Source organism: Meles meles, chromosome 1, assembly GCF_922984935.1.
Source record: "Meles meles chromosome 1, mMelMel3.1 paternal haplotype, whole genome shotgun sequence".
Classification (NCBI taxonomy): Eukaryota; Metazoa; Chordata; class Mammalia; order Carnivora; family Mustelidae; genus Meles; species Meles meles.
The window spans coordinates 202,018,208-202,044,460 of record NC_060066.1 but is presented as its reverse complement, the minus strand read 5'-3'; the positions used below and the strand labels follow the sequence as shown (position 1 = coordinate 202,044,460).

Here is a 26,253-nt window from a genome sequence, read left to right as displayed (position 1 = left end):
GAGAGTTTCTCAAGGTCAGATTAAAATATCTGCAATCATATTCAAGAGAAAACTGCACAGACATTTTTAAATTAACAAACTCCTAGGAAGATTTTGCATACAAACATTTACAAGAAAGGACTGAGATAACATGCTGCTTAAATACCAGTTCCAAACCCAAACATCCAGAACATAGTTAAACAACCACAACCTGCTAGGAAAGGACCTTTCAGTTTCCTCAGCCGTAAAATGAAAAGGAACTAAATAAAGATCCTCGTAAAGATCCTAAAGTCCATTCAGGTTTAACAATCTCTAAGCCTATGAAAGGGTCAAGAAAATGAAAACATAATATTCACATCAATATAATTCAATACTCTCACCTTGTTTTAGATTAATTTTAATGTAGGATAATCTTAAATTTCAGCTTAAGCTCTAATTTCATCTCTTTTCACTTAATGAAGTAACTATGAAAAGCCTGTAACAAAGGAGTTCCTTATCCTTCCACAGTACAATTAATCACAGATTATTTTATTTAATTATAAATTAAATATAAATTAAATTAAATAAATTATATAAATAATTTATTTATATAAATTTATATATTAATATATATTAATATAAACATATAAATATAAATTTATATAAATTATATAAATATATAAATTTATATTTATATATATAAATATATAAATAAAAAATATATATAAATAAAAAATATATATATTTTATATATATATATATAAATAAAATATATATAAATATATAAATTTATATAAATTTATATAAATATAAATTAAATTAAATATAAATTAAAAATAAATCAGAAAAACCAGGAAACAAACTTGGAATACTGTGACTGAAGACATCATATCCAATACTATAAACATTTGAATCCATATATGGAAATATAGTTTTTGGGTAGCTGGAGAACTGAGGTAGTATTTACTACCTAAGATCTACTCTGCTCAGAATAAATTTAAGGACTTTCAGAATCTCTCCCCATTATTCATATTCACTATTGGTGGGAATAAAAATTTATAAAAATCATTCTGGAAGAGCAGTTAGTATAAAAATATCAAGTAGTTCAATAAAGATACTCAGAAAGTCAGAGTTAAAAGGTTAGGGTTGATGTGACAAGTACACACTGTTACAATTCATAATTTAGGTCAATGCTAAATTCTATTACCTCCACATGTTTCAAAATTAAGGCTCTAATTGGCAGAAGAAAAAAACTTCTCTCATTTTTCAACTACACTTATAAGGAAACTTAGAATATGTTAAGACATCAGATACCTGATAGTATCAAAGAAATTAATTTCCATTAAAAATCTACTCTGTTGAAAAAAAATTTACTCTGTTGAAGATTTACATATTAAATCTGAAGTAGTGGCCTCAAGGGATAATGGTAGATTAGGGCAAAAATACTGGACAAATTGTTTTTTTAAATAGTGTTTACAAAAAAAAAAAAAAAAAAAAGTGTTTACCAGTAGGTAAAACAGGCAACAAAATCTGGAATTTGTCCTTAAATAATTTTTGTACAATTAAAAATTCCCATCTCTTTATATAGCCCACATTATTTCTATCCAGAAAGGGGCTATCTCCCTTTACTACCTATTTTAATCTTGTATATGATTATTAATTACACAGAGGTAGTTACAGAGTGTCAGCGAACTATGGCCCAGGGACCACGTACCTGTTTTTATTTCATCCATAAAATGTTTTTTACATTTTAAATAATTACCAGAAAAAAAAAATCAAAGAATTAAAGTTCTTGACACTTAAAAATTACATGGAACTTAAATTTAAGTATCCACAAATAACGTTTTGCTGGAACAGCCATGGCCATTCATTCACGTATTTTTTTATAGCCACTTCTATTCTACAATGGCAGAGCTAAGTGTTGGTGAAACAGACTATGCCTGAAAAGTTGAAGATATTTACTATCTGCTCTTCTGTACAAAATGTTTGCTGACTCCTATTATAATTCACTAAGAGAAATCAGAGACTCTAAGTAGTAATGCAAATATCACAGGATGCTCATATAATTCATTACCATCACAAGAGACTATATTTGAATGCTTCGTATCCCATGACTTTAATTAATCATTCTAATACCTCATGTGCTTTTGAACATCTACAAATCCTGGGAATAAACAAGTATAGCTCTCCTCCACTCTGCCCTGAGAAACATTATGAAGATTAAGAAGTAAAATAATAATAAATGATGCCAGAAAAAAAGGACCAAAACCTGCTTCTTTCTTAAGTGGGAGGAAGTCTTCTTTGTTTGTTTCCTTCTGGTGTCTACCATGTACAAAACATTAAGAACCCACTGCTGATTAAAATAAGACAAAAATCTTTGCTTCACAGCACTTTTATCAACAGAAACATATAAAAGAATAAAGCACAGAAACACAATTATGGAATATTCACCCACAGAAAAGAATGAAATCTTGCCATTTGTGGTAACATGGATGGACCTAGAAGATGTTATGCTAAGAAAAATAAATCAGACATCAAAAGATAAATACCATATGAGCTCACTTATATTTGGAATCTAAAACAAAACAAAACCAAGCTCACATGAACAGAGAATAGACCAGTGGTTGCCAGAGGCAAGAGGGTAGTGGTAGGCAAAATGGGTACAGGGAATCAAAAAGTCCAGTTAATGAAATAAGTAAGTTATACAGATGTAATGTACAGCATAGTGACTACAGTTTATAACACTGTACTGCATATGTGAAAGCTGATAAGAGTAAATCCTAAAGGGTCTCATCACACACACACACAAAAACCAAAAAACAATTCTGTAACTACATTATAGTGAGAGATGTTAAGCAGACTTACTGCAATGATCATTTTGCAGTATATACAAGGGCTGAATCATTACGTTTTACACCTGAAACTAATGTAATATGCTGTGTTAATTATACCTCAATAAAAAATTATTTTTCCATCAAATTAAAAGAAATAAACCACAAAATTAATGATTTAATTACCAAGGCCATAATTCTACACTGGAGTAGTAAGGGTACAGAGATAACATATATTCTGAGGTTCTGAATATGTACGTGTGTGAGGATTTTTTGAGGAAGCAAAATTTAGGCTGAATTTCAAAGAATCAACGTGAATGCAGTCATGCGGGCGGTATATGAGAGGAAGTAGGAGGGAGCAGGTCAGGCAGAAGGAATAGTACATATGAAGGCTCTGAAGGAAAGGGTATTAAAAAATCAACGCTTTTAGGAGTGGGGAAGGAACACAGGAAGAGCTGGGGAACTTGAGAAGTACAGGCCACAATAAGCATCTTGGTCCTTATTCCTTCAAAAATGGCCCAGGAACAGATTTTAAGCAGAAATGTGACATAATAAGACTTATGTTTTTAAAAGATCCTTCTGACTGCTGCATGGAGAATGAACTGGAGGGACATAACACAGAAGTTTACTGCAGTGGTCCAAGAGAAATAATTATGATGTAAATAAAGGGTGTGTGTGAATAAATTTACTTAAACACAGGAGTTAAACTGACAAGATTTTGGTGACTGATTAGTTATGGTACGTGAGTATCACTAAGGAGAGGCGGGATAAAAAGAAATACATTAGCTTTCTAGTTTATGAGATGTGCACCAGTCACTGAGATAGGGAACACTAGAGAGATACCAGGTTCTAGCAGTCAAGAAGCAGGGGAAAGGAAAACCTTAAACGTGAGTTTTGAGTGTGAAATACTTGTGAGATACCTGACCATAGAGTATAAGTAGAAGCTGGATATGTAACCTGAAGTTCAAAAGAGTACTCATTATGTAAGCAACCTATGGAGTGATATCATGAATACCTCTTATTTAATACAAGGACAATAATGCACAATAAGTAATGATCATAGCAATAATGTAACAGTAACAATGCACTGAATTCTAATGCTAGAACCTAATAGGTCACAAGATGTACGAATAGAAACGGCATCAACCACACGATCAGTTCTTTCATTCTTCTTACACTTCTCCTAAGAAACTACCAATTCTACTCAAAACATCTTAAATAACATCAAATTACTATTTCCAATGGTGCAACCAATCTCAGGATTGGACAAGTGTTTTACCCCTATGTTCCTGGTGGCTCTGAAACAAGAATCTTATCTCTTCTATGGAAAAGTTTCACACAAACTGACTATCTTATCAACGATTATGCCTTAATTAGGTGCTGGGAGTATAGGGCTCAGTAAGACAAAATACTCCTTATGTTTAGAGAGCTAACATTCTAGTGGTAGAGACAAACAATAAGCTAGAAAATAAGCATAAAATAAGTCAAGACAAAACTTAATGCTATCAATAAAATTAAAGAAAAGTAAAGACCAAAGAGTGAATGGGGTGTGAAGGTGCTACTTTAATCTGTAATGGTTTTCCTGAAAACATGATATTAGAAGAGACACCTGAAAGGGGGAAAATGACATACTTGGGATGTAGAAGACCATTTCAAATATAAGGAACAGCAAGATCAAAAGTGAAAAGGTAGAACAAAGCTTGTGAATCAAGGGCAGGGAGGCCAGTAGCAATCACTGTCATGGAGGAGAAAGCGAAGGACAGGAGAAGGGGTTAGAGAAGTAGCCAGAAACCAGATAATGTATGACCTCATAAAGACCTCCAAAATTCCAGAAGTATGGACTTCTACATAGTTTAGTCACCAATAGAGAGACATTGAGTAGTTTTTAGTAGGGAAAGGATGTGATCAGATTTATTTTTTATAATGACTCGCTATGGCTACTACATAAAGAACAGACACAGAATATGTCGAAAACTCATTAAAATTCAATAGCCAAAAAATCCAATTTTAAAAATGGGTAGAAGATCTGAACATTTTCCAAAGAAGACATAAAGATAGCCAACAGGTACATGAAAAGGTGTTCAACATAACTAATCATCAGAGGAATGCAAATCAAAACCACAAAGGGGATGGTGAGGATGTAGAGAAAAGGGAACCCTTATGCACTGTTGGTGGGAACATAAATTGGTATGGGTGCCATGGGGAAAAGTTTGAAGATTCCGTTAAAAAAAAAAAAAAGGTTAAAAATAGAACTACTATATGATCCAGCAATTCCATATTTGGGTGTTTAGCCAAAGAAAACAGAAACACAAACTCAAAAAGATATACACACCCCATGCTCACTGCATTACTTAAAATAGCCAAGACACAGAAACAACCTAAGTGTCCACCAATAAATAAATGAATAAAAAAAACGTGGTATATATACACACTGTCATTTTAATTTCAAAAATACATTTTTAGGGGTGCCTGGCTGGCTCAGTGGGTTAAGCCTCTGCCTTCAGCTCAGGTCATGATCTCAGGGTCCTGGGATCGAGCCCCACATGAGGCTCTCTGCTCAGCAGGGAGCCTGCTCCCCACTCGCCCCCCCCGTCTCTCTGCCTCTCTGCCTACTTGTGATCTCTGTCAAATAAATAAATAAAATCTTTTAAAAAATACATTTTTAATAACAGATAAAAGATGAAACCTGATGGTTTCTTGTGATCTCTTGTAACACTTCTTCTGACCCCTGGAACTAAAGACATCATAGTTACTGGAAGACTGTAAGCTACAACACCACTGTTCAATGTCTGACTGGGAGTAGGTGGCAAGGGACAAGAATCGTGCTACATGTATAAAAACTGAAGTTATACTTTCTTTATAATTAGGATTCAGATTTAGAGTATCTAAGGTAAAAATCACATCACTATAACAGCAAAAGCTTTCACAAAATTTGAAGAACTATGAAAAAGCATCGTTCAAAGTAAAGATGAAGAATCACTGAACATAAAATAAAATTTAATACTATTAATGTTCTGTAAGTGGATCTTTATTGGGATGCCAAAACAACTTAAAACACGAGTTTCTAAAAAGATAAGGTATCTCAAAAATGGCCTTCTGTCAAATTTTGTTTTCTGGCTTTAGGAGATTCCCATAGGCATTCAAGCTGGATAATCTTCGTTTTATTAAAAATTCAGGACATTTTTACAAAACCCTGAATGGAAACAGACCTGATGAAATCAACAACTCTGCTTTATGACTCTAAGTTCAACCCTGATTGTCCATTTACAAATTCATTTTCAACAACAGAACATATTAACCCTAACCATTAAGGGTCTTTGCTCATTGTGACATCTCATTTAAAACTTTTAAGAGAATCAGCCTCCCAATTAGATACCTGATTAAAGTTTACAACTTTCTAAACTATTGAAAAGTACTATTTCTTTCTTTTTTTAAAATTTTTATGCCCAGCATGGGGCTCAAACTGACAACCCCCAAGATCCCATGCCCTATGGAATGAGCCAGCCAGATACCCTTAAAAGTGCTATTTTTAAACAAAAGAGATTACTAATGAGAAATGATTTTATTAAAGATGAAAAATGATGTGATTTAATTCCATGACCACTATCTTTACTGCAGACAACACTAAAACAAAAACATACCCAGGTGCTTCAAGATAGACAAACATATTAACTCATTAGTGCTACGACTAATTCAAAAGGTGACACTTTAAAAAGTTAAGAGGGAAGGTCCCTGGGTAGCTCAGTCAGTTAAGCATCTAACTCTTGATTTCAACTCAGGTCATGGTCTCAGGGTCCTGAGATTGAGCTCAGTGTGGGGCTCTGCGCTCAGCGCAGGGGTCTGCTTGGGTCTCTTTCCCTCTCCCCCTTCTTGTGCATGCACATACTTTCACTCTCTCGCTCATAAATAAATCTTTAAAAACAAAAAATTAAAATTAAAAATAGGTTTGTTTGCATTACATGGATATCTCCTTCAAATTCTTTTTTTTTTTATTTTTTTTTCCTTCAAATTCTTTATGTACAAACTTACCTACTTACTGTGCAATTGCTTGTATCATTGCCTAAGCTTCAGAACCTAACTTAACTATTACTGCTAAAACTATAACAAATGGTCGGAATTTAAGGTTTCCAGTTATCAAGTTAATAAGCTCTTCAAAAGACTGAATGATTTGCTGAAATTGGCAATTTTACTAAATGCCAAAGGGGAGGCTACATCTTTCCAAGATATTCTAGCGATCCACAAATTCCAACTTTTTGTCTGCTCCTATACCCCGTGGCATAGGACTCTCTCACATATTGTAATAGTACTTCACTGTAAGAGTAATTTTTTTGAAAGAGTAATTTTTAAAACAGAAAAAAGAACAAAGGTAGTAGGGAGAGGAAGAAAGATATATAAAGTAGTTCATTTAAAAAACTGAGTCATTTTTGATTCACCACCCCAGCCTTTGGAAGTAGACAATTCTGGAAGTCTTGCCTATATAGCATCATATATTTATTTTTATCCTAAGGGGTTCCATAAAAACTTCCAGGCATCTAGCACATTTCTTAATACAGAAATGTTCCTTGTGCCTTACTGCTATCAACAACAGAGACACAGCTGAGAGATTATGATGCTGAGGGAAAGTAACGAACACATCCCCCTTCTTTCCCACTTTAATATTTAAAAGCTAAAGGGGAACTCCAAAGTTTACTTACTACAATCCTCCATTTTACTGATGAAAAAGTAGGGTTTAAAAGGACTTAATGTTCTGCGCTAAGGTCATATATCTAAGTGACAGAGTGGAGACCTGCAGCAAGTGTTCCAGTACTCGATGAGGTCTACATATGAACCTCTCTCAGTGCACTGTGATCACCTGAATGGGCACGAGTACATACATGCATGTATTTTTTATTTATTTGACACATAAAATCTTCAGGTGTTATTCCACAGATCATTTTAAAACTTAAGAAGAAGGACAATTTCAAATTCAATCTCCTCTTTAGGGCAAAAACAGTAGCAGCAAACCCTATTTATCCTCTCCCTTCTCCTCACATATACCTACTACAGTTTCCCTAAATTCACTCCCTCTTATCTTGAATGCTTGCCAAAATGAAACTCATTATTCCCCTCTTCAAACATTCTCATGTATATTCCATGTTATATTTTACTATAAATCCAGGTATCTAAGCTGGAAGAGTCAACCTCTGACCATTTCCTCTTTCACATGTAGGGGAGCCATGCACCCTGTTTATCTGAACAGTACTAGTTTATGCCTCTTGTCCCAGCAAAATGATTCACAGCATTCCCATGAACTGTAAAACTGCCCCCAACTCAGATGACAAATTATAAGGTCACTCTACAATCCTTAGTAGTAATCAACTGTTACATATTCTTCTATTTGTAGAAGAATAACTCCCTCATCTATCACCTGAAACGACACATCCTCTCCCTTTATCCCGTTTCTCATCTCTACCTGCCACCTTCTTGCACATGCTGTCCCTCTGCCTGGAATATCCTTCCCTCTCTTTTCATTATGTGAATACCAATCTGGGAACTCGGACCAAATGTCATCTCTGCTGTGAAGCCTTCCCAGAATCTTCCAGTCATGTTCCGAGCCTCCTGCACTAACGACTGCAATATTAGTAACGGGAAGTGTGTATTGAATGTTCACTGTGCTCCGAGCTCATGCAAATTTTAGGTTCTTTACTCTTATTTAATGGTACAATAACTCTATATGGTAGGTTTTGTTTTCCTCTTTTTTTTTTTAATGTGGAAATTAAGGCTCTGGAAAATTCAGTAATTTGGCTAACATTACGAAACTAAATGGTGGAACTAGGACTCGAAACCAAGTATGTTTGGTTCTGAGCCAAAGCTTTTAAATCCCTCCCCTATATTATCACACCAGCACCACCATTAACAGGTTTCTGTGATCCAACACATGTGAGCCTGTGTTGTAATTCTGTCCCATTTGGTCACTTCTGTGCATTCTTAAGTCTTTGTATACACTCCACAGGAGATCCAATCATATATTAGTAAGTGTCCTCTGTCTCACTTAAGATGGGGATGACCTCAATGATAGGGAAAGGCTTTGCTATTCCTGGCACCTGCATTTGTACTTAAGGCAGATACATGATAAAGCCAAAAGCAATACAGTACTTACTATTCAAACATAAATTCTAATGCAGAGGCTTGTCTCATCTGTGGTTTTAATAACTAGAATGTGGTGCAGGAGCTATCTAGAATTAGACCACAGCTGCAAACTAATAATCTTTAGGGTAAACCTAATGGGTTTTATTAGGGTGGCCTAGTGCTACTTGTTAGTAGAATTAGCCGTCAACATTTAAAATGTGCGGATTTTTTACATAAATAAACATCTCTAGCTTCTTTTGAAACACTGGGTCAACATTTTTACATAATCTAATAGTGAGGAAGTAATAACTGCCTACTTTACCCAGGGATGTCTTCTCCCACTCTATGTGCACCATTCTCTATATATTTCCAAAACTAAAGCCAACAGCCAGTTGCCATCAGCATGTTTATGAGGTTGGTCTTTTTTTTTTTTTTTTAAGATTTTTATTTATTTATTTGACAGAAAGAGAGAGCACCAGTAGGCAGAGAGGCAGGTGGGTGGGGGGGGGTGGTGGGTGGGAAGCAGGCTCCCTGCTGAGCAGAGAGCCTCATGTGGGGCTCCATCCCAGGACCCTGAGATCATGACCTGAGCTGAAGGCAGAGGCTTAACTCACTGAGCCACCCAGGCGCCCCTATGTGGTTGTTCTTAAAAGGAAAATGAAATGTTTCTAGTACCTAGATCTTTGCTAAAAAGCTATGTGTGCATTCCATGAATTTCATGCATTTGGAAAGGCTACACATTAATAAATGTGGTTTTGAGTGCAAATAACAAAGTAAACTCAGGCTTCAGGACAATATTACACATCAGAAAGTATTACCAACATTATAATTATTGACTGGTGGCCTTTATCAATTAAAAGCATACATTTGATGTGCTTTATGTTTACACAAACACATACACTTGTTTTGATTCAAGCCTGCGGTCCCTGATAAAAAATAGAGAGCAAAAGGATTTCTATAGCTAAGGGTAACCAAAAGAAGGTAGGATTATCAAGCTGGTAATATTAAAGAAAAACAAACCACAGGGAATCAAAATGCAAAAGATATACTAAGACATATTTGATTGAGAATTCAAACACAAATCAACAAAAGGTTGTCAAGTATATAGCTTGAAAGTAGTAATATTTTAATTAATGTGGGAAAACAGAGATCAAAATTTAACTGCCCTAAGCAACAAATTCCAGGTTTTTCTGTAGTATGCTCTCACCTAACTGTGCACATAAGTAGAAAGCTTCAATGCATAAATGCTACCTGTATCATGTTCACTCACAGGGAGGAAATTAAATAAACTCACACATTTTCAAGGGGCTCTAAACTCAGCCATGTATTTGTGATCTCAATTTTTAAGAACATTTTTAACAATTTTTTTAACCTGTGCTACTAATATCAAGTCAATAATCCATCATTCTGAAATATTTAATCATCCCTATCACTTGTTCATACACTGGGTCCTGAGGAATACCACACAATCAAGCCACAAAGAGGGAAGCAAGCAGCCCCTACTCCTTAATAACTTTCATATTTTCTGTCTTATACGCTGAGCTCTCAGTTTAGGTATTTTAAAGCTTTGAAAATCACTCATCTCCTCCGAATGGTTTTTCAAAATTTAAAATGATCAAGTGATGAAATCAAAATCCTGGCAAATTCGGGGACTTTCAGCCTCTACTACAGTCTACTAAACTCCAGTTCTTCCTGGAATGTCTTGATTTCTAAAAGAAAGAAAGTGAACTATTAGAAGACCATGATAACTACATTCTGCAATAGGAATTAAAAGGTGCTTAGCTGACAGAATTTCCTAATACCCCATGTAAATAATTAAAGAAGACACCCTCCAAGCAAAAAGCTCATTTATGTAGTCCTAAAAGGTAAGAGGGATACCTAAAATACATCCAACTGTGCTCTGAGTTACACGGGCACTCACCCCAAACAATACTATTAAGTAACAATGTTTAAATTTTCAACTTTAAAGCTTACACGAACATAGTGTGCAGCATTTAATTCCTACGACTTCATACTGAAACATGAAATACTCAATTACTAATGAGGTTTCCATAAGAATAGCAGCTCCTCTTGGTATCATGCAATAGTTCATTAGGAAGACTAGCAGCAGCTATGCTCTGAATGTGGAGACAATACATAGAAATATTACCAGTAAAAATCTGGAAGTTGTAACAATTTGTAAAGACAAAGAATATGTCTGCTTAAATATCATTTAGATATTCAAGGCTATGAGACAACTGATGGACATGAGAAGTACAGAGAGTGGCTAGAGAAAAAAGAAGAGCCCAGCAGAGGTTAGCAAACAAACAAATACACAGTGTCATCCCTCACGGTTCACTCTGTCTTACCTGAGGAGGAGTAGGTGTGGAAGTGGGTCTCCCTATGGGAGGAGTGGGATTTCTGCTGCCACCTCCAGACATAATCTCCTCTGTTATATCTTTCCCTCCCTGGTTTGGATCCCGAATTCTTATCTATAAGGTCAGAATAAGATGGCATATTGAGAGATGGCTATCTATGTGGTACATTTATAGGCATATGATTGTTAGAGGTATAAACTGGGAAATCTATCAAGTGTTAAAGTTGATAATCACCACATCTGACTTTATTCAATCACAGAACTATATGGGGTTATTCAAAGAAGTTTAGGACATTACATTTGACTTGAACTAATTAGAATAACATGCTAAAATGAGACCAAGTTGGTTGAATTTCTGGATCAGAATGGCAAAATATTAATTCTTGTCTTGTAAGCACTGCCAAGTTCACTGATTTTATTTACAATGCTTAACATAAGATTCATAAATAAAATCATTTAAAAATATACGTTACTCTGTAGAATAAAGCTCTCAAGGTTGTAAATGGTTCTCTAACAAAATGAAAAATGCACCGATCCTGGTAATAGGAATAATTTATGTTGCAGATACCTTACATATGTATATAAGAATGTTCATTTCAATAGTGGCTTTTCAAGCAAAGGCAAAGAAACAGGCTCAAGGCTGATCAAGAATATAGTAATTAAAAAATATGCTACATCCTCACAATTAAATACTAATCAGCCAATAGAAAGAATGAAATAGATCTACATGTACTGACATGGAATGACCATCTATATGCATTTGTAGGTAAAAAGCAAAGCAGAACAATGTGTATGGTGTTCTTTCAATTTTTTAAAGGCTAGTTATACTTATAGATGTCAGTGGAAATGGTGCTGCAAAGGAGACAGAGCACTTGGGTCTAGGCCTTCTATCCTATGACAGTGCTGAGACCTAAACACCCCTTCTATCACTACCTCCAGAGTGAAACCAAGGTAGTCCTGGATTTCTAGAAATGTCAAAGCATTTGTTAATAAAACCACCTGGATCTGGAAACTGTTTTGGGAGTTCTTCAGTAAGATTTCTAGTATCAGCTATTTTTTCAGATACAGAAAACTGTCTCTTCCACAGTTTTAAACACTGCTTCTCTTTCATTTGTTCCACTTTCTTGTTCAGTTACATCTATTATGTCTTCCATTTTCATCATCTTTTTTATTAATGTTTCTGCATGCTGGGCATTCTTCACATCTAACATCTACCATGCTGCTTCAACATTTCTAAAGCATACTTTTTCAACTCCAGTATTCTCGTACATGGGTATGTCCTGCTTATTATGATGTGTGCACAAGAAATTTGTTTCTGGTAATAAAAGAGCCAAATTTTGGAACCTTATTAATTTTTATTAAATGAGAGTACTTTCAAGAGTACTGAATGCTATGGAATCTCTCCCACATATCTCATCCTTGTGAATTCCATTTGATGTGTCCTAATGGGTAAGAGATTGCAAGCCACTCTTCTATAGGCTCTTCCACAATGTGAATTTTATATTACTGCACTCTAATATTCCTGGGCCTGACTTACTAGACAGAAGCAAAGTCCCTGTAACTTCCTAAAACAGAATATATTTTCTAAATTCTGCTATTTCTAAAAATAAATCTATTCCACAGGGAGGATTTTTCTTATTGTCCTTAACACCTTGGTCATTTCCACTTGTGCCGTTTTCCCCCTGTAAGTTCATATTTGAATGTAGAGCTGATTAGAACTGAAGTTAAAGGATAATAATCACTATGTGAAGACAGAGCTCAAATTTCTCCCACTTAGTAAGATCTTAGGGGACTAAACTCTCCCAGTTATAAAGAAGGCATGTTGTCATCTAGCATAACTAGCTCAGTGCATGTTGAAAAATGGTATTAAGCAAATGCTTCTTGTAACTTCTACTTAAGCAAATGGTTCTTGTAACTTCTACTTATTATGTCCATACAAGCTGTCTAGGTCTAGCGGTAAGGATATAAGCAAAGAACAAAAAATGGCAGTCATTTGTGAACTCAGATGAATAATGATACAGCTGTGGGTAAATTTATTTAACAAGGGAGTGGACATTCTATTGTAAAATAAGAAAAGTTAGTAAGTATCTCTTACGGTTTTTTTCTCTCTCTTGGCTGGAGGGGGCTGCTGCTGCGTAGGCACTATGATTGGTGCTGACTGATACACTGGCTGACTTGGGTAAAAAGGCGTTCCTAAAGAATTAGAAAAAAAAAATGAAAAGAAGCATTCAGTTATTTTGTCAACCATTATAAGACTACTAATGGCACTGTGTCTCTGGACACTCAGTTAAAAAAATAAGTAACAAAAGCATTCTTCCTAATCTTCTCTATCCATTAGCTCTTTTCTATTTACTGAAGTACTCAAGGAATGATTCCCAAAAACTCAAGAACACCTAACTCTTTGTCAGCATCCAATATGAAGACAACTAAATAAAAAACTCCTGCAGATTGCCACCAGAGTCACCTTTCAAAAAAACTAATCATATTATAGCACTGCTTTTAAAAAATGTATTCTGGGGGTCTGGCCATTCCCTGCAATGTGATTCTCAAGCAAGGATCTGTGTGAATACGTTTTGTGTGGGGGTTTGGTCAGAGGAAGGAGAATACATATGATCATCTTATGGAGTGGGAGTGGTCTGATTCTTCTCCCTACTTACAGAGAACCATTGTCATAGGGAACCACCCTTAAGGCTTAGAAAATATCACACTATTGGAGCAGAAAAAAGTCGGAGAACAAGCAGCTGAAAAATAAAGTCTGATACTACGAGTCCAGGTTCCAGAGCATAACTACCTTATGTACCATTCTCTAGCTCCATACCTTTGCTCTAGCAAAAACCTATACCTACTACTATCCCTTGAGTACGTGAATTTCTTCGACATCGTTCGTACCTTTGACTTTGTCGTCCTTCTACCTGAAATTATCTTCTTCCACCCACCCCTTGGACTCTCAATGAATACTTTCTTAACTTTCGAAAGTTTGGCTATTGTTGTAATTACTATTAAGCCAGAGTACTAAGAGAAGAGGTGATGAGAAAGGGTCAAATACATTAAGTACACACATTAAGTAGCACCTACAGATTTGCTGACAGAGTGGATGTGACTATGACGAAAGAAGTGTCAAGGAAAACTCTTCAAGGTTTTTTGTTGCAGCAAGTGTAAAAATGACAATGCTGTTTACTGTGTTATTTCTTTACTTAGTGAGATGAGGAAAACTAGACAAAGAGTAGAGTTTAGGGCATAAGAGTCAATAGTTCAATTTCAGACGCGTAAAGTTTAAGATTCTTACTAGACCTTCAAAGGCAGAATCAGTATCCATTTTGGAATTAGTGGAGTATGGACAGTATTTAAACCATGAGACTGGTAACTGAAGAAGTTAGTACAAATAGAGAATGAACCCAAGGATGAAATTTTGGAGCACTCTATGTTGTTTAGAGATTGTAGGTACAAAGAAAACCTAGCATAGAAGATGAAAAAGAAAATCAAGGCAGTGGTTGAAGTAAAGAGAAGGCTTCAGGAATGGGGAGCATGTATAATTATGTAAAATGGCATTGAGAGTCAACCAAGATTCAGCAAAGTAGAATACACATGTGACCCTGACAAAAGTTATAAGGGTGGAAGGGCAGGAAAGTGGATCCTGATTAGGGTGGGCTCAGAAGTGAATGAGATGGAAATAAAGACAGTTGAGCATTCTTTTCTTAAAATTTTGCTATAAAGGGAAGCAAAAGAGTGGTTGAAGGTTTTTGTTTGTTTGTATATACCTGTATGCCAAAGGGACTAATCCACCAGCAGAGAGAGAAAGAAAATGATAAAGCCAGAAAGAGAGAAGAGAACAGCTAGAGTAATAGCCTTAAATGTGTACATGATGGGATCCCGTGCACAAGCAGTACAAGCCTTTGGTAGAAACAGTGATGGTTGAGTCATGATAGCAAGAAGGAAAAACATGAAGGCATAGGTAGGTAGTTAATACAGGTAAAATCCTTGGTACTTTAGTTAGGAGTCAAATAATGTTGGCTCTATTATCACTGTCATCATCAACAACAAACCATCCCCGCCTTTATAACGTCTTCAAGAGGTAATTTCTTGGAAGCAGTACCACATTTGTAGGTACCAGAATTCTGCAGGTCTCAATCAAATCTGGAGAAGATTTAAACAAGGGGCATGGCTAGGATTTCAATGAATTCAGGGTAAAAAGAGAAAAACGCCTTATTAGCCATACTTCTGGTAGTGCATACACTATTCTCAAAGTCAAGCTTAAATAGGTGATTCTATACTACCCTATAATGTTACTAGTTCCAAACTCAGAAAACAATCCCCTAAAATTGCTGCTAGACAGGCAATACAGTCTGCTCACTTTGCCATATTTTTTAAACTAAGTGACATAAGATCCAAAAGGTGAATCATCCCTTTAAGAAAAAAAAATCAGATTGTTCTAATGAAACAGTTCTGAGTCAACATGACTGGGGTAGGGATTGGCATATAATACACAAGCAATAAATACCAGCTGAATAAACCTGGTAGCATAAGATATCTTAATAATGGGGTTAAACACAATTAGTAAAATATCAAGTAAACCGTGGACCCCAGCAGAGTGGGACTTCTATCCTACCAAATAATGGTTATCTTTTATAAAATACTAATTCAACTTCTGATATGGTCAGAGACGTTTAAAAACAATTATTTTTTTCTATTAAAAATGGGAATAACTTTTACATACCATTTACTAATTAGGAATGTTACATGCTGTCCCTGACCTCTTATGCATGGAATGTAGCAGGTTTATCTGGATTAGGGGTATGTCAACTAAAGCCAACAGGCTAAATCCAGAATAAAGTTTTATTGGAATACGCCTATATACAGTATTTTATCTGTTACCTGTGGCTGCTTTTTCACTAAATGGCAGAGTTGAATAGTTGCAACAGAGACCATATGGCCTGCAAAAGCTACAATATTGCCCTTTATAGGAAAAGGGCTAACCCTTTTCTTCCCCTGATCCCTGTTCTCAATTGGTGGTTCATCAAACCCCAGTCTATACAAAATATGTCAATGATATTTGGCAAAATTTATTCAATAATAACCACATTACTATACTAACACACACAAAGTTACAACTATAGGCTTGCTAATTTGACATTTTAGAAAGGTCTGTTACTATTCTGAAATTATTTCAGTCTTGTTCCTTTGTTGTTCAAACAGCCTTCCTATATGAAATGCTGCTGACATTAAATAACAGTTTTCTTTAAAAGACTTTGTGGCAAAATTAAAAAGGGAATAGTTCTGTATGTTTCTTCCCTTATTTTACTTTACTTTTCAAAAATTTTATTTGACTAGGATATAGAAAAATTTGGGAACCAGTGGTGTGGTCAACATTTACATTTGTTCTCAATGGTAAAAACCCAAACACAAGTATCAAACAAATGCGCTTCAAGAGCCTGAAAAGCAAGGAGAATATCTCAACATTTATATCCTACAAAATACCTAGCACATTGTCTTATACACTGTAGGTCTTCCAAAAACCTACCAAAACTGAATTTTCCCACAGAAACAATATAAATATAGCAGTTAAGTATGCAGGTTGGCACATTAAAATCAGTTTATCCCATCCCAGAACAATAATGTTAGTATACAACCATATCAACACAGTATTTTTTGTTGTTGTTGTTTTTTTAGATTTTATTTATTTATTTGACACAGAGACACAGTGAGAGAGGGACACAAGCTGGGGAAGTGGGAGAAGGAGAAGCAGGCTCCCCACTGAGCAGGGAGCCCAACATGGGGGGTCGGTCCTACCCAAGCCAAAGGCAGACACTTAAAGGCTGAGCCACCCAGGTGCCTATTCACAGTATTTTTTAAAAAGATTTATTTGAGAGAGAGAGAAAAAGAGTATGAGTAGGAGGGGAAAAGGGACAGGTAGAGAGAATCTCAAGCAGACTCTGCACTGAACACAGAGCCCAACAATGCAGGGCTCAATCCCAGGACCCCAAAATCATGATCTGAGCCAAAACAAAGAGTTGGTTGCTTAACGAAATCATAGTATTAGTCACAGTTGATTAACAATCACAGTATTAACATTCCCCTGAACACATACTTCGGACGCCAGAAAGTTTCCCACTTACACACCATGGGGAATAATGAATGAATCCCTCAGCTCTTAGGAGCTGCTGAATGAGGCACCCAAGCCCCCACAGAGCTCAGAAAAAGAATGCAAAATAAAATGAAAGGGGGAGGAAAAAAATCACATGGTAGAATGAGAAAAAGGGAGAGTATACTGGTTTGAAGCGAAGGAGAATGGTGCTTTTTAAAAATATATTATTTATTTGTCAGAGAGAGAGAGAGAGGGAGAGTACAAGCAGGGGGAGTGGATGAAGAGGGAGAAGGAGTCTCCCCGCTGAGCAGGGAGACTGATGAGACCCTGAGATCATAATCTGAGCCAAAGGCAGATGCATAACTGACTGAGTAACTCGGGTGTCCCAGAATGGGATCTTTTAACTATGTAAATTCTCACTCTTTTCTTTTTCTTTCTCAGTATCACTGTCACTGTTAACCGCATCTCTTTGCTCCCAAACCCAAATTTTCACACCTTGGGTCAAGACCTCTAGCATTTGCCTAGAAATAATTCCAGTCTTCATGAGGTATTTTTCTGATACAACAGGCATCAAAATATTTAAGAAACACTGATGAGAGAAAAACTGAGAAGTGACGTTGATGAAATACTACTCATTAGTTATTTTTTAACATTACAGAAACACTCCAAGAATTATAATGTATTTATAGAATTTTATGATCTTGGTTACTGAACTTCACTAAGGATAAAAACATTCGTTGAGAATCATTGTTCAAGATTAAAGCTGAATAGAGGAGTAAAATATTATTACCCTAGAGTGAACTGTAAGCTAAGCACAAAGAACTAAGACTTCCAGCAAAATAGACTGTCCAACTCACCAACTCCACCAGTAGGGCAGGAAGGAAAAAGACTAGGATTCTTTCCTTACCAGTTCTACCAGAGAAAGGCCCTCTGCCCTAGAAGACAGGACTGCTGTGCTTTAGAACAGAGAATTAGGATTCCATTCCTTCACTTGCTTTTTATTTTTTTAAAGATTTTTTTATTTATTTGATAGAGATACAGCGAGAGAGGAAACACAAGCAGGGGGAGTGGGAGAGGGAGAAGCAAGCTTCCTGCTGAGCAGGGAGCCTGATGTGGGGCCCGATCCCAGGACCCTGGGATCATGACCCGAGTTGAAGGCAGATGCTTAATGACTGAGCCACCCAGGATCCCCTCCTTATACTTGCTTTTAACCTGAACCCAAGATTAGGAAGTAGAGGAGTAAGAGTAAGGTGGGACGAGGATCAGAGGGAAATGAAGAACCGGGAGTGGAAGGGTAAGAGAAGAAGAGATTCCAAAATCAGAAAACAGGAAGGGGGATGTTTATGTCCTCTAGACTGTAAGGCCAGAATGGCTGCCCTGAGGTGGTACAGCTGAAGGACCTATAATTGATGGGAACTATTGGATCAGAACTTTTAAGTCTGATAAAAGCATACTAACTAATGATAAGCCTTAAAACTAAAATATCTGTCCAAATAATGAAAATAATCTAAGCCAATCAGTAGAGGACTGGATTATACATTGTGATTCATGTATGATCATGTATGATTCAACACCTAAAATGTAATGTTATGTAGTCTGAAATTCTATAGGTAATGAAATGGAAAGATGTCCATGAATATATTGTGAGAGAGGGGGAAAAATACCAGAAAGTTTTAGAACACTATAAACAGTATGTGACCATTTATATTAAAAGTTTAAATATAAATGAAAAAGTATATATTAAGCTGTTAAATCATTATTTCCTTAGGGAGTGGTGAAAGGGGAAAAAACTGGCTACTTCAACTTTATATATTCCATATTATTTATATTTTTCTCACTAACTTATTTACTTTTATAATGAAAAATTATTTTAAGATTATTTTTCCCATCCTAGCCTCAGCAATCAGACAATAAAAAGAAATTAAAGGCATCCAAATCGGCAAAGAAGAAGTCAAACTATCACTCTTCGCAGATGATATGATACTATATGTGGAAAACCCAAAAGACTCCACTCCAAAACTGCTAGAACTTGTACAGGAATTCAGTAAAGTGTCAGGATATAAAATCAATGCACAGAAATCAGCTGCATTTCTGTACACCAACAACAAGACAGAAGAAAGAGAAATTAAGGTGTCAATCCCATTTATAATTGCACCCAAAACTATAAGATACCTAGGAATAAACCTAAACAAAGAGGCTAAGAATCTATACACAGAAAACTATAAAGTACTCATGAAAGAAATTGAGGAAGACACAAAGAAATGGAAAAATGTTCCATGCTCCTGGATTGGAAGAATAAATACTGTGAAAATGTCTATGCTACCTAAAGCAATCTACACATTTAATGCAATCCCTAGCAAAATACCATCCATTTTTTTCAAAGAAATGGAACAAATGATCCTAAAATTTATATGGAACCAGAAAAGACCTCGAATAGCCAAAGGCATATTGAAAAAGAAAGCCAAAGTTGGTGGCATCACAATTCCGGACTTCAAGCTCTATTACAAAGCTGTCATCATCAAGACAGCATGGTACTGGCACAAAAACAGACACATAGATCAGTGGAACAGAATAGAGAGCCCAGAAATAGACCCTCAACTCTATGGTCAACTGATCTTCGACAAAGCAGGAAAGAATGTCCAATGGGAAAAAGACAACCTCTTCAATAAATGGTGCTGGGAAAATTGGACAGCCACATGCAGAAAAATGAAATTGGACCACTTCCTTACACCATACACGAAAATAGACTCAAAATGGATGAAGGACCTCAATGTGAGAAAGGAATCCACCAAAATCCTTGAGGAGAACGCAGGCAGCAACCTCTTCGACCTCAGCCGCAGCAACATCTTCCTAGGAACATCGGCAAAGGCAAGGGAAGCAAGGGCAAAAATGAACTATTGGGATTTCATCAAGATCAAAAGCTTTTGCACAGCAAAGGAAACAGTTAACAAAACCAAAGGACAACTGACAGAATGGGAGAAGATATTTGCAAACGACCTATCAGATAAAGGGCTAGTATCCAAAATCTATAAGGAACTTAGCAAACGCAACACCCAAAGAACAAACAATCCAATCAAGAAATGGGCAGAGGACATGAACAGACATTTTTGCAAAGAAGACATCCAGATGGCCAACAGACACAACAGACACATGAAAAAGTGCTCCACATCATTCGGCATCAGGGAAATACAAATCAAAACCACAATGATATAACACTTCACACGAGTCAGAATGGCTAAAATTAACAAGTCAGGAAACGACAGATGCTGGCGATGATGTGGAGAAAAGGGAACCCTCCTACACTGTTGGTGGGAATGCAAGCTGGTGCAACCACTCTGGAAAACAGCATGGAGATTCCTCAAAAAGTTGAAAATAGAGCTACCGTATAACCCAGCAATTGCACTACTGGGCATTTACCCCAAAGATACAAACGTAGTGATCCGAAGGGGCATGTGCACCCGAATGTTTATAGCAGCAATGTCCACAATAGCTAAACTATGGAAAGAACCTAGATGTCCATCAATAGATGAATGGATAAAGAAGATGTGGTGGGCGCCTGGGTGGCTCAGTGGGTTGGGCCGCTGCCTTCGGTTCAGGTCATGATCTCAGGGTCCTGGGATCGAGTCCCGCGTTGGACTCTCTGCTTGGCAGGGAGCCTGCTTCCCTCTCTCTGCCTGCCTCTCGGCCTACTTGTGATCTCTCTCTCTCGCTATCAAATAAATAAATTTAAAAAAATCTTTAAAAAAAAAATATATATATACAATGGTGGTGTATATATACAATGGTGGTATATATATACAATGGAATACTATGCAGCCATCAAAAGAAATGAAATCTTGCCATTTGCAAGGACATGGATGGAACTAGAGGGTATTATGCTTAGCGAAATAAGTCAATTGGAGAAAGACAACTATCATATGATCTCCCTGATACGAAGAAGGGGAGATGCAGTGTAGGGAGTTTGAGGGTAGGAAAAGAATAAATGAAACAAGATGGGATCGGGAGGGAGACAAACCCTAAGAGACTCTTAATCTCACAAAACAAACTGAGAGTTGCCCGGGGGAATGGGGTAGGGAGAGGGTGGTGTGGTTATGGACATTGGGGAGGGTACCTGTGCCCCAGGGGCTAATAATACATTATATGTTTATAAAAAAATATATATATATATATGAGAACAGCAAAAAAAAAAAAAAAAAAAAAAGAAGGTGTTTTTCTCACATTAAGGAAACTAGGTAAACTGTTTTAACCTAGATGACATACTGCCTTCTTGATGGATTTTGGATCTACATAAGAATTTCCCAGGGAAGAAAGAATATCGAACAAAAGGAACAGACATCAATAAAGTCTGAGATAAAACTGCCCCTCAATACCGTTTTTTGTGAAAATAAACAAATACAGTCTATAAGTAATAGAAATAAAGCCAAATATATTATAATCCTATATATACAAATCAGAAAACTATTTTCCTACCAGTAAACTCATCTATATTGTTTCTATATATACTGCAGTAGTATTAAGAGCAATAAAGAGGGCTGACACAGATTTACAACAGAATTTCAATGACATTTTGTGTCAAAAAATTATTTATATAATGTGTAAATAAACAGACTATAATTCAGTGAGATGCCTTTCAAAATGATTTTGTGAATTAGAAGATACAACTGTGTAAACCTGGTGATTCACAGAGCTGTACCCCTGGAGCTAGTAACACATTATATGTTTATAAAAAAAATTAAAAATTAAAAAAAAGAAGAAGATACAATTGCATTCCCATCACAACATGGGATTGAAAGAGAAAATTCTGCGGATTTTAGCGTGCTTACTCTGCCAGTCAGTTTCACTCACAGGTTTTCTATTCAATAAATTCTTGATGATATCAACTGTCAATTTTACACTTGAAAAGAATTTTAATTGGGGATGCCAGGGTGGCTCAGTCAGTTAAAGCGTCTGACTCTTGATTTTGGCGCAGGTATGGTCTCAGTGTCCTGGGATCGAGTCCCATGTCAGCCCTGCCCTCAGAGGAGAATCTGCTTGTGCCTCTCCCTCGGCTCCTCTCCCTGCATGCTCTCTTTCTCTCTCAAATAAATAAAATGAATAAATAAATAAAATCTTTCTTAAAATGGAAAAATAATTTTAAATGGATTTAAATTTATAGAGTAAGTACAAAGACACTAAACTGGTATGAAAACCCTGAGTTCAAACTAACTTCAAGGGGCTCACAAGGGACACCAACCGTACTGGCAACATTCTACGTCAAAGCTGGGTGATGCACATGTATTATTTTATTTTAATACACCTATAAGCAACGTGTTATTTCAAAAATTATCAAATATTTCCTAGTAAAAACACAACTTCAGTAAAACCATGTTTCATACATACTTGCAACATTTCATGACATTATGAAGTGCATCATTTTGCAACTGGCAGTCTCACAAGCAATAGTAACCAAGGTAAAAGAAAGGTTTTCCCAGGGCGCCTGGGTGGCTCAGTCGTTGAGCCTCTGCCTTCGGCTTAGGTCCTGATCCCAGGATTCTGGGATTGAGCCCCGCATCGGGCTCCCTATTCGGCGGGAAGCCTGCTTCTCCCTCTCCCAATTCCACTGCTCTGGTCCCTCTCTCACTGTGTGTGTGTGTGTGTGTCTGTCTGTCTCTGTCGAATAAATAAATAAATAAAATCTTAAAAAACAAAAAAACAAGGAAAGGTTTTCCCTTTTCTAGAAGTAGTAAAACCAGGTAACAGTTGGTTCCTTGGCCTGTTTTACCTCAAAACCTAAGGAAAATGTTCTTGGGCTATTCTAATGCCAATTAATTCTGATGTAAAGATGAGACACTAAATCTCAATGTTAGGAAATTGGTTAGTGGATACCTATTTATCTAAAATAGATTACACTATCTTAAAAGAACAAGTTAAAATTTTAATATGTCCTTACTGGTAGCAGAAAAGATCAATGCTTCATGAATCCTAAAGTTTAATTTTTCAAGAATTTGCTGATTTTAACTCTTAGAATTCATTTTCTATATAATAAACCAAGTATAATGTGTGGTAGAAATTTATGGAATAAGTCATTTCAGTACTGGTTCACAAAGTATAAACATGGCACTTATTTCTCTACATTAAAAACATTTGTGATTTTTTAAGGCATTTTCATTTCACTAATCCTCATAACATTTCTATGACACAGATCTTATCACAATTTTGCAGAAAAGGAATCACAGAGACACTGAATTATACTCAGGCATCCCACTCCAATACCTTGTCACTATTTTAGATGCTAGGGATACAGGAGTGAACAAAACAATAAAATTCACTGCCTTTGTGGATAGTGTATTCTAGTAGGGAAACGTTAACAAGCATTTTGACAAATGGTGATAAATGTTTGGAGAAAAAGAAATAATGGAAGGGAGATAAGTTATAACTGACCCTTGAACAATACACATGTCAGGGGCACCCTCTGCTTGCCTGCATGCAGTCCAAAATCCATGTATAAGTTTTGAAGCCCCCAAAATCTAATCTAATATAGCTTACTGCTGACCGAGAAGCCTTACCAATAATGTAAACAGCTAACAGATACTTTATATGTTACCTGTACTACATATACATATTCTTACAAAAGCATTAAGCTAAGAGAAAAGATAATGTTAAAGAAATCATAAGACAAAACACATTTATAGTACCATACTGTATCTATCCAAAAAATTTGTGTTTAAGTGGACCCATGCAGTTCAAACCTGTGATGTTCAACCGTCAACTGTGTATTTATTCCATCAGCAAAAATCCAATAAAAATCTAAGTAATGATGAGTTGGTGCAGATTCAGGACCTTAAGACATGGGTTCTTTGCAACAGAATTACCACTCTTTCAGGTGGTGTCATTAACTAAATATAGTTCTGTAATACCCTTTCCTTGTAAATCATTCCCTAAAAAGCTTTTAATTCAGAACTGTTTGCAACATTTCATTTAAAAATTCTTTATACCAGTAAACCTCACTGCCTAAACTGATGAGTCAAACACAAAAACGAACTAGCAGGAATTCCTCAGTATTTCATACTTACCGTAAGCATTGGGGAAGTCCCCAGGTCCTGGTCCAGGATAAAAAGGCCCTGGCCCTGGCGGCTGAACTGGATACTGTTGTGGGGGCCCAACATAAGGAGGGCCACTATGACGGTACTATAAAAGAGAAATTAAAGATATTTATAAATAATATGAAGATGGCTTACCATTAAAAAAAAAATAAAGTTGTGTGTGTGTATGTGTGTGTGTAAGACAATTACTGAAATAAGGTGAAAACTCTTGGTTAAATACTTTGAAAAATGCTTGCTTGCCATCAAGATGCAATGAGGATGAAAAGAACGATGTGCGTTAGGTAAAATCCTGACAGCACATCAGTGCACAGACAGACATTAGCTCGCTGTAAAATTATTTCAGGCTGGTGGCTTTCAATGAAATTGAATGTTATCACAGGAACAGCATAATTACTGAGTCTGTTTTAGAGCAGATGGATATGGGAAAGGGATGGGGTAAAAGCAAGAAGATAAAAATAATTTCTCAAACATCTTAGAAAAATGTAAGAGAAATATCTCCTTACAACATTATGGAAAATGACAAAATGGCCAGACTTACAGCCAACAGAAAAGTTCACATACCACTAAAAATCAATGCCATCACCCACCCTCCCTGCTTCCTTTGATGAGAATTTGGGTTAATTCCCACTCTAATGCTGGACTACACAGACCTGAGAGATACATTACCTGTGGAATACAGTACTGAGGACCCTGGGGCACTGGGTACGGCATGGGCAGATGGTTAACCATCATGATGTGCTGATTGGCCTGATACACTGCAGTGGGTGTCTGTGCACCAGGACGAATGGAAGGACTGCTGTTCGGGATGGTAGCTCTAGGAGGCTGTATCTGAGGCCTCTGAAAAAACTGAGGAGGGGAGAAAAAAATATTTATTTTTTTTACAAAAGGGAATATGTAAATTTTACTATCTGAGCTTTCTCCTTTTGTCCACTAATAGAAATGTTACCAACTGAATTGGAAATACAATACACACATAAAGAGGCTAAACTGAATGTGGCTGGGATCACTACAAATATTCTCTACTAGAATATTTTTAAGTCAAGTGAAGTCAAGTTTTGATCAGTGCTTTCACACATATGAAAACAGTCGGGCAGTCTCACTTTTAAAATGAAGGCTCAGCTATCTTAAACAAAAAATTATATACCATAATTATTAATTTTAAAATGTGTGATAAAATAACAAAAGGGGTAGCTTGTGTTTCTCTAAAAGTTGTTCTACTATATAAAAGTACTTATATTAAAAATTAAAAGCAGTCCCCTAAAAAGCTACCATTCAAGTAATTTATAAAATATTTCTAGACATAAAGATTTTCATCTCAGTCTATCGAAGTCAAGTTAAACTATCAGGAAAGTTGTCACATGCTGATTTATTACATGATGGGAATGGCCTTGCTTTTCTAAAAAGTGGCAACCCCATATTAAATTGAACCCAATTTTGCCTTCTTGAATAGTTTGCAATAAAAGTGGAAAATTTAGACAGACTTAAGAACGGTCTGGAAGGAGCAGAACTCAAATTTATCAAATGGCAGCCAGTACCTGTGGTTATTTATGGCTCTCACTATAGGCTTAAAAGCCTTGAAACAATATACCAATAATAAATTCTCACCATGAATGCATGTATATTCATCAGCAAACAATCAATCTCACTGTAATAATGATAAGGGAACAGAGTAATAAAGAGGCCATGCAGAACCAGTAGTTGTTACCTGGATGGGTCTGAATCCTCCCTTCAATTATGAAGCAAGAAAGCAGCAGGAAACAGAAAGAAAGCCAATGGAAAAGCTTATAGATCAGTAGGAAGGGGTAGGACATAGCATGCAGCTCAACAAAAATATCT

General features: G+C 36.2%; 1 protein-coding gene across 21 annotated transcripts in view; it reads right to left on the bottom strand.

Moving 5' to 3' along the window:
* Positions 1-26,253, bottom strand: part of EIF4G3 (eukaryotic translation initiation factor 4 gamma 3) — a 362,972-nt gene that overhangs the window by 134,059 nt on the left and 202,660 nt on the right. For 13 of the 21 annotated variants that reach the window (XM_046002289.1, XM_046002331.1, XM_046002445.1 and 10 more), the window contains 5 exons: positions 26,123-26,143; positions 25,084-25,263; positions 24,388-24,502; positions 13,349-13,446; positions 11,246-11,368 (listed from right to left, as the gene is read on the bottom strand). In XM_046002289.1, coding sequence (XP_045858245.1) covers positions 11,246-11,368; positions 13,349-13,446; positions 24,388-24,502; positions 25,084-25,263; positions 26,123-26,143 — 537 coding nt within the window. The remainder of the gene's footprint in view (positions 1-11,245; positions 11,369-13,348; positions 13,447-24,387; positions 24,503-25,083; positions 25,264-26,122; positions 26,144-26,253) is intronic. The other 8 variants (XM_046002307.1, XM_046002363.1, XM_046002326.1 and 5 more) reach the window with 1 other exon arrangement.